General features: G+C 45.3%; 1 protein-coding gene across 1 annotated transcript in view; it reads left to right on the top strand.

The window, feature by feature from the left end:
- The window catches only part of DLG3 (discs large MAGUK scaffold protein 3), a 74,571-nt gene that overhangs the window by 58,600 nt on the left and 6,306 nt on the right, over window positions 1-9,665 (top strand). Inside the window, 3 exon segments of the mRNA XM_006146135.2 lie at window positions 5,190-5,366; window positions 5,593-5,668; window positions 8,519-8,564. Coding sequence (XP_006146197.1) covers window positions 5,190-5,366; window positions 5,593-5,668; window positions 8,519-8,564 — 299 coding nt within the window.

Below are 9,665 nucleotides of genomic sequence, written 5' to 3'. Positions count from 1 at the left end.
GAGAATGGAGGAGAAGGGATTGCAGTGTGGCTATTTCCCCTAGGGGGTGATTTCTCGCTTTCTGTCTCTCTGTCTCTCTCTGTCTTTCTGGTGAGCGCACGTGCCCTATAGTGAAAACCTCCCCCCCCCCAAAAAAAATGCAATGTCAAGCTGGCCCCATAGCGTAGTGATCAAGAGAGCCTGAGCCCACATGACCCACTGCAGTTGAAATCCCAGCCCCTGTGGCTTGAAAAAATACACTGGGTGCATGTGTGTAGTGTCCCAAATGCTGATGTGATGGAGAGATGGAGGAGAAGGGATTGTGGTGTAACCATGTCCCATGGTGGTGGGGTGTTCTTCCTCTTCCTCTTGCCCTCTCTGTCTCTTGCATACCCATGCCCTTTGGCAATTAGAAAAAAAATTGCATTGTCTATCCTGTTATTCAATATTCCTTGATCCTTCATCATTTGTAAATTCATTAAACAAAATTTAGATTGGGTACCACTTTTATTGGGAAATTGGAGTTAAACAATCTCCTTTTTGCCTTGTTTGCCAGGGAACTGAGAACCAAACATGTTCCTCCTCTGAAGTAAATGACTCAAGTCAGTGCTTGCTATATCTATTTTCCCACTTCCTTTCTTTCTTTCTTTCTTTTTTTTAAATTGATATACAATTTTTGAACATTATAAAAGGAACACATGCTGTGGTTAAAAAAACAAACTGAACAGTACAGTTCCCAATATGCAGTGGTAGCTACTGGCATTCTTATTGACTTTGATCTGTTTTTTTTTTTTTTTTTTTTTTTTACTTAGCTTGCACTGTGTGCTGTTAATATTGTAAGGTACCTGAAATTCATCTTAAAAATAAACTATTATATTTGTTTTACTTAAACCTCAGATGTCTAAAAAATTGTTAATAATTGGCTTCCTGGCATCCAGAAAACATGATTGTATCAAATTCACCAAACATGGTTCTGTGAAATGCTAACATATATGAGGGGTCTTTGAAAAGTTCATGACGGGGGCTGGAAGGTGGCGTAGTGGTTAAGGCACTGGACTCCCACATGGCCGACTGTGGTTTGAGTCCAGGACCTGGTGGCTTGCTTTCTCACTGGGATCAGCAGATGGCGTAATGGTTATGTTGCTGGACTCCCACATAGTCAACTGCAGTTCGAGTCCCAGACCCGGTGGCTTAAACTCACACCAGGCACATGTGTGTGCATGCTCAAAATCCCAAGAGGAGAATGGAGGAGTAGGAATTGTGGTGTGGTCATCCCCCCTGGGGGTGTGTTTGATTTCTTCCTTTCTGTCTCTCTCTGTCTTTCTGGCCAGCACATGCACCCTATAGCAAAACCCTAAAAAAAAGAAAAAAAAAAAAAAAAAAAAAAAAAAGAAAAGGTTTATGGAAGCCAGATCTTGGTGGTTAAGGCAAGTGGATCCTTCATGGCTAGCTGCATGGTTTGAGTCCTGGACCTGGCAACTTTAAAAAATACTTGGCATGCGCGCATGTGTATGTTCAAAATTCCAAGAGGAGAAATGGAGAAGGGATAGCAGCATGACTATTCCCCATGGTGGATGCTTTATTACTTTTTCTCTCCCCGTGACCAAGTGTACAAGCTCTTTAGCAAATTAAAAAAAAAGTTTAGGGGCCAGCAGATGGCATAATCATTATGTCAGTAGACTCCCATGCAGTTGACCGCAGTTCGAGTCCTGGACTCAGCAGCTTAAAACTCACATTGGGTGTGTATGCATGTCTGCCCAAAATCCCAAAAGGCGAATGGAGGAGAAGGGATTGCCACATGGCCATACCTCCTGGGGGTGATTTCTCACTTTCTGTCTCTGGCAAGCACATGCATCCTGTAACAAAAATCTCTGTCAAAAAAAAAGTTTATGGGGAACCAGCAGTTAGCGTAACGGCTATGTCGCTGGACTCCCACGTAGTCGACCGCGGTTCACGTCCCGGACCCGGTGGCTTAAACTCACGCCAGGCGCGTGTGCATGCGTGCCCAAGATCCCAAGAGGAGAATGGAAGAGAAGGGATTGCGGCGTGACCATCCCCCCTGGGAGGAGATTTCTCGCTTTCTGTCTCTATGTCTCTCTCTGTCTGGCGAGCGCATGTGCCCTATAGCGAAAACCTCTCCAAAAAAAAAAGTTTATGGTACATGCTTTTTATGAAAAAAAATATATATGCATGCATTTCAAAACATTTTTGCACTAAAATAAATTCATACTTATATTTTCAACAAGCTTTTTGAAGTCCCTTCCCATATAGTGTTTTAAACTTAAAACCAGTAAATTCTGCCTTTTAATCTTCTATGAAAGCGTTCTCATCAGGGCTAGCAGTTGGCATAGTGATTAAGGTGCTGGACTCCCTGTGGTTTGAGTCCTGGACTGGTGGGTTGAAATTCATACCAAGGGTTTGTGTGCGCATGCGCAAAATCCCAAGAGGAGAATGGAGGAGAAGGGATTGTGGCGTGACCATCCCCTCTGGGGGGTGATTTCTCGCTTTCTGTCTCTCTGTCTCTTTTTGTCTCTCTGGTAAGTGCATATGCCCTATAACAAAAATCTCAAAACCCCCCCCCCCAAAAAAAAAAAATCCTCATCTCTCCTAATTTATTTTAATGTCTTCCTTCCCAATCCAAACTGAATTATACTTAATCCAAGTTCTGTTTGGCTCTTTACTATATTTGTTTTAATCTTTAAAGCCTAGCATGACATTGAGTGTTTCTCATTGTCACTTAAGATTGTCCATCAGCCTCCTCTCTGTAGGAACAGCTGACAGAATACCTTCCTTGCTTTAGGAATCCAGTCAGCATGAATATATTCAGATTTGATTCTGCCAAACAGAGCCCAGAAAGAACCATATGGATAGGACACCTCCTTATCTGTAGACCTTTCTCTTTACAGTATTGAGTGTGCAAATTGAAAGAAAGGACTTTTTATTAGAATTTGGGTATTTCCATTTTTCAAATCATGTGACACTGATTTTTAAGGATTCTGTATCAAGAACTTTAAAAAGTAGATGGGTCTATTTTTTTGGGGGGGGAGAGGTTTTCGCTATAGGGCGCGTGAGCTCACCAGACAGACAGAGAGAGACATAGAGACAGAAAGTGAGAAATCACCCCCCCAGGGGGGATGGTCATGCTGCAATCCCTTCTCCATTCTCCTCTCAGGATCTTGGGCATGCACGCACACGCGCCTGGCGTGTTTTAAGCCACCGGGTCTGGGACATGAACCGTAGTCGACTACATGGGAGTCCAGCAACATAGCCATTACGCTAACTGCTGGTTCCCAGTAGATGGGCCTTTCATGCTCCACAGTTTTACTACCTTCTGTCTTTCATTTGAGTTTGCATGTGGGGAATAATGTATTTACCTGCAGCTTCACCTGAGCCACAGAAAGTAGTGAAAGTGGAAAACCTGGAACTGGGTTCTGGGCAGGCCAGTGGGATATGGGGACAAAGGTATGGACATACTTCTGTTAACAGAAAAGATGAAGACAGACCCAAGTTGCAGGTAGAAAAACTTTTCACTGAAATCTCTCATGTGAGGAGAGATTCCACTGGATGAGAAAAATAGAAACTTATTCAGGTGAATTTGTTCCCTGAGCAGAGGGTTCAGGTATAAAGTATCAGCCCAGCCTCACCAGAGTTGGTGTCAGTAGTAGACCCTGAAGAATTGAGCTTGAGCTTTGCTTTAAATTTGTCTCTAACGCCTGCCCTTATCCCATTGTATATGAGATCAGATTTATGTTCCTAAGGCTTTTTTCATGTGTGGCTTCCCTATGCTCAAATTTTTAGGGCCACTCACAGCCTTCTAAGATTTGCCCCAGGCCTTTATTTGCAACCTCATTTCCTAAGACCTCTGACTGCAGACTAGCTGGCCTCTTCCTTCCCACCAGCTTGGATGGGGGTACCTCCTTCCCCAACTTCTCCCACTTTCCCCTTTATCTCTTCACTCTGCTTTGTTTATATCATGGCACAATAGCTTGTCTTATTAGCGGACCTGGGCTTTGTCCTAGGTTAGTTAGATGTGTGACCTAGGTCAAATTATTCTTCCTCCTTGAACCTTTGTTTCCCCAAATGTAAGACTGAACTAGGGGACTTTTCTTTTCTTTTCTTATTTATTTCTTCCGTAAGTGAAAGAGATAGAGATAGCACCCCCAACAGGGTTTTGATGCCATAATCTAGTCTTTGCCAGCTACAGGTCATGGGCATGTACTCAGGGAAGTCTGTGGACGTGAACTGGGATCCTTCCCACGTGGGTTTGTCTCACAGAGTGTCATGTTTCACCACTGTATCACCATCCAGTCCTTTGGGTTCCTTTCAACGGTATTACGTAGTTTAGTGTCTGCTTTTTCCTTGGCTGACTTTAGGACAGAGGGCTCTTTCTTTCTTTGGTGTTTCTGAAGGACTTATTAATTGTTAGGTATTATAGTTAAAACTTTTTGTCCTATCTTCAACTACTTTTATTTTTCTTATTAAGGTTTTTGCCATTTGCAGGGCAGAAACAGACAGTGAAAGGGAAAGTGAGAAATCATTCCCGGGAGGATGGCCAGCCATCCTGCAATCCTTTCTCCTCCATTCTCTGCAATTCCTTCTCCTCCATTCTCCTGGGATTTGGGGCACATACACACATGCACCTGGCATGATTTTCAAGCCACCAGGTCTGGAATGTGAATCAATGTTGGCCATGTGGGAATCTCACAACTAACCACTATGCCACCTGCTGACCCTTCTTCAACTATACTTTTTAAAGATATATTTGTAAACTGAGAAAGCCCATTACTACAGCTAGTTTCCTAAGATGTGGATGAGGGAGAGGGCCTGTTGCACATCTTCTACTTTGGACTTCTGCCTTGTGTCTGAAGATTAGGAGGCGATAGGGAAACATAAAAGATCCCTGTGCCCCTTGTTGGGAGGACAAGGTGTTTCTTTGAAAAGGTGGCATATATTGGGTTTTTGGAAAACTCATGATGCATTTTTTTCTGTGTTTTTCTATGCAAGAATTTGTCATGACTTTTCCAGTGACCCAATATTTATCATTTTGGGACTAAGAAGATATGCAGTTTCCTGGAGAATTCCTGATGGTTCTCTGTGAGGCTGCTGTGTCTGTACCACTTGGGTTAGCCTTCTTATGCTATCTTTCCAGGGTGCCAGTCCTCTGGCATTTAGGGTAATATTGGTCATGTCACTTTCACTGTGTGTTTCAGGGCTCTGTTTGATTATGACCGGACTCGAGACAGCTGCCTGCCAAGCCAGGGGCTCAGCTTCTCTTATGGTGACATCCTGCATGTCATTAATGCTTCTGATGATGAGTGGTGGCAGGCAAGACTGGTGACCCCACATGGAGAAAGTGAGCAGATCGGTGTGATCCCCAGCAAGAAGAGGTAAGTTTTCCTGATATGAGCAAGGCCTTTCCTGCCCTCTTGCTGGTCCTTATTTTCTGAATATACTATAAGTTGAAAATTGCATCTGTGCCTTGTTACTCCTTTTTTGGTAGAGAGTTGGTGCTCAAGATTGGGTTTTCACTCACTGAGCCAAAAGGTGGCTGCTGTGTCCTACTGCTAAAGCCATATACTGGCAGCAACAGAATTTCTTTCTGACTCTATATAGGGTGGAAAAGAAAGAAAGAGCTCGATTGAAAACTGTGAAGTTCCATGCCAGGACAGGGATGATCGAGTCTAACAGGGTAAGTGGGACCCCCTCCGTTGCCAGGGCAGACTGCCAGTATGAGAAGAGGGATGAGAGACTTGAAGTTCACTGTGATATATAAGAGAACTGGGAAGCACAAAAGAATATTGCTTTTTCAGGGGGCTGGCTCTGTCCTATCAGAATATTGACTGCTTTTCAGAAAGCAGAGAGTGAGCACCTCATGTCCATGGCTAGTCTGTGCTCCTTCCCTCTGTGTAACTGGCTCTGGAAGATATATTGGAGTTGAACTATCTGGAAGGCTGACTTGCTCGGGGAGAATACAACCATTTCGTAGGTGTCTCCCTGGCTGCAGACCCTATCGGAGCTGTGGGGACCCTGAACAGAACCTGGCCTTGTCATGTAGCCAGGAAGGCCAGCCCTAGAGCTCCCACCTCTCTTCAAATCATGTGAGGCAGTCATTCACCCTTTTCTTCTATGAGCTTCACAGGCCAAAGAACTTCTGGAACAGTAGAGGGAAGAGAGATATGGAGTAGGTGACTCTGTGTATATCAATGGCACCTTAGGACATGTGTCCAGGAGGCTACAGTGACCTTTGTTCTGTAGGGAGTGCCACCAGTGAGTGCTGTGACTCTGGATTAGGTAGAAACCTCTTAACATCCCTACAACATTTTCCTGTAAACATAATTTCCCTCTTACATCAACTTTCATTTAATCTCATAGACTCCATTTGTGAGAGCTGGTCTTTTATTTAGCTCACCTTTGTCTCCATTTTAGTTTTTCTTGCATGCTTTAAAATCCATTGTTCTGTTTTTTTTTTTTTTTCCTTCTTCTGTCCTTCCCCTCCATCTTCATGTTCTTTCACAGTCGATCAAAACGAAACGTAAAAAGAGTTTCCGCCTCTCTCGAAAGTTTCCATTTTACAAGAGCAAAGAAAACATGGCCCAGGAAAGCAGCATGCAGGAACGTAAGTAGCTGCAGAGTCCAGAGAGCAGACCGCTTGCAGCCCCGTCCTCTTACCCACAGTTACCCCTTCCCTCATGAGGAGTCCAAGCATGATGTGTGTGGCCCCCTGTGCGCCCACGTGCACACACATGCTTATTTTCAGAATTGGGGCAGAAGTTGGTCTGCACAGTGAGATGTTGGGTCCCTTTGTTCAGCTCCTCACTTGGAATGAATGTTGGAGGCTCTGAGGTGGGATTGGTCCCAGGACCAGCCTCCAGGAAGTCTCTGGCATGGTGATGGAAGTGCCAGATGGAGCTCTGCTGTGGTGGTGAGGAATGGTTTGCAGCCAGCGTGTCAGGGTTAGAAAGCCAGTTTTTCAAGAGAACAAGGTGTAAGGTACTCAGTGTTGCTCTCCTGGCTTCTTCCTTTTGTGTTTCCTTTCCCTTAACTTCACTCATCTGTGTCAGGAGAACAGCCTGTTTTCCCCCAGGTCCCTGGAGTTAGAGCTGATTCTGGAATCCCATGCTCATATAAACACATAGGATTCCCACAGGATTCAGCACACTCACTGTCAGCCCAGCCTATGTATAGAGCCCATTTCCACATAGAAATCCTTTGTGCTTTAATGAATTGACATGGAAAGGCTGTTGCTCCACATTATACAAAGAAAGATTTATTGAGAAACATACAGCTGGTTTGGTAGAAAATGTTGTAACACTGAACTGAATTAACTTTAACAACCACTTTATTCTGATAAATCATTTTACTCTATCATATGCCTCAGAAATTTTAACCTAAGGTTTCTAAATGCCAGGGCAGCCTTGAAAAATATTTTTTCATTCATCTCAATGTGAATTGTAAACATCTCTCATTTCCCAGCAACTCCTCCATCTTCCACAGAGGGATCTTGAGGTCCTAGGCTGTTGGGATTAGCAGGAGACTAGTTGGATAGGAAACATCTTTAGGGAGCTGCTGCCTGATTCATAATCATGGTATGTAGAGGTCTTTGCCGTCTGGAGTGGCAGCTGGTAGATACATGGGTGCCCTTGTCCAGACTGAGGCCATGGCTCAGCATTCTGGGATGACCCAATAAGAAGCAATAGATAAAGCTAGTCCTGCTTGCCAGCAGCAGAAGGTGCTCTGAGCCAGAGACCCAAGTAGTTGCTGCCAAAGTTCACCAGATGAGTCCCCATTGAGCCCACTTGGGGAGGTGTTCACTGCTCAGTGGCTCATCCTGGGGGTGGGGTGGGGGTGGCGTGAGACCTGTTGGGTGACAGAGTTGAATCTGTTTAGTACTAATTCTCTAAAAATTGAGCTACTGCCCACCCCCACTACTCCCACCCCATGTCTGTACAACTCAGGGCAACTTTGCAGGTCACACCCAGACCACATGATGCTTTCCCTGAGGGGTTTGGACTGAGCGAGTCAGTACTGGGCAAAATTGCCTCAGAGATTAAAATTCTGCCAGTCCACTTGGCACATCTGGATGCTTTCTCTTTCGCACACCCCTGGAAGGAAGGAAATGGTGATTTGGGGGGCAAAGCCAAGACTGTGTTCTACAATTACAAATTGGTCAAAGCAGGTGTTCCAGGCCTTGAAATATCACTGGTCCTGTCCTTTGGGTCTAAAAGCTGGAGGCTTCCCCAGAAAGCTAGTCCACTGTAAGGCCCTCTGGCAACAAACTGGGCAGCAGGAAGTCCAGATATCTTATCTGACCTTGGATGTTCTTTCTGTAGCAAAGTTCTTAATCTCACTGTAGTTAGAGGTCTTCATCGTATTTCATACTTCTGTCACTAATGCTCACCTGCCTCTCTATTCTTCCTTCCCCTTGTCTTTTTTCTTGATTTTTTTTCTCTTCCCAATTCTTTCCCTCCTCCCCCTACCCTCCCCTTCCTTCCTATTCCCTCCCTCTCCCTCTCTCTGTCCTTGCTGTCTGTGAAATCAGGACTTCCCTGGGTTAAGTGACGATTATTATGGAGCAAAGAACCTGAGTAAGTTGAACTTACACACACCATTAACTGTCTTTGTGGCATGAATGGAATTAATGGGGGTGGGACATTGGGGACATGGGTGACATGAGGGGCGAGGGGAGGGCACTGTTTTGAGAATTCTCATACTGCAGCAGGAAGAAGTATGTGTGGCTCCAAATGTCACACTTTCGCTCTGGATCCCTAATAAATCCCTTTCATTCGTGTCTGTGTTTTCCTTTTGCACTTCACAGTGGTAGGGCATCAACTTTGCATCCCACCTGAGAAATGAGGTGTGACTATAGTCCTTCTCCAGGGTGACCCAACCACGAGGCTATAGTCCTTCTCCAGGGTGACCCAACCACTTAGCCAGTCTCTAGTCCATTGTCCAGGAGAGAGTGCCAGCTGTCTGGCTGCTTCTCCCAGTGGCACCACACCAAAGCATTGGGCTTAGGAATTGCAGCTCTGATAGTCTCTCTTACTAGGGGTAAGTGTGCTATGAACCCCTAACTCAGCCTGCCTCTGTGGGATGTCCTAGCAGACCCACAACTTCAGCAATAGCCCATGCTGGCTTTCCCCAGAGTGGCTTGGAGGAGCTGATCTGGTCTGGTGGGTCCTAGCACCATTTATGGATGATATATATCTAGTGCTTTCTCTCAGGAAAACTCTGAGTAACCTCTGAACTCTGAAAATAAAACCCTGAGTGGAAAATAAAAGGCCCTAGATGAAGGGGCCTTAGTGGCTGTCCCTACATCAGGCAGAGGCTGACCAGGTGGGTCCTGCCAGCGTATACTCTCCTTCAACAACTAAGAAAGGCCCAAGGTAAAGGAGCAAGGGTGGGACCTCTTCAGGAACTAGCTGTGTGGCAACTCTACCAGTCCTTCATGGGTGGGGGTGGGGGGCCACAGCATATCACGGTCTGGAACTGCGTGGTCTTGGCTGAAACGTTCAGTGTCTCTCTCCATGGTTTGGTGTGTCCATGTCTCATCTTCATTTGCCCGTCATCCTGGGAGGGGTGGGCTCTGTTTGTGCCTCTAGTGAATAGGCTCCTCTGCTTGAGCTTTCTGCACCTGCACTTAGAGATAAGGAGATACCAACTGTCTGAGACAGGAGGGCTATCTTTCT

The sequence above is a fragment of the Tupaia chinensis genome, unplaced genomic scaffold (assembly GCF_000334495.1).
Source record: "Tupaia chinensis unplaced genomic scaffold, TupChi_1.0 Scaffold000165_2, whole genome shotgun sequence".
NCBI classification, from domain to species: domain Eukaryota; kingdom Metazoa; phylum Chordata; class Mammalia; order Scandentia; family Tupaiidae; genus Tupaia; species Tupaia belangeri.
This window is presented reverse-complemented; position numbering and strand designations above follow the sequence as displayed.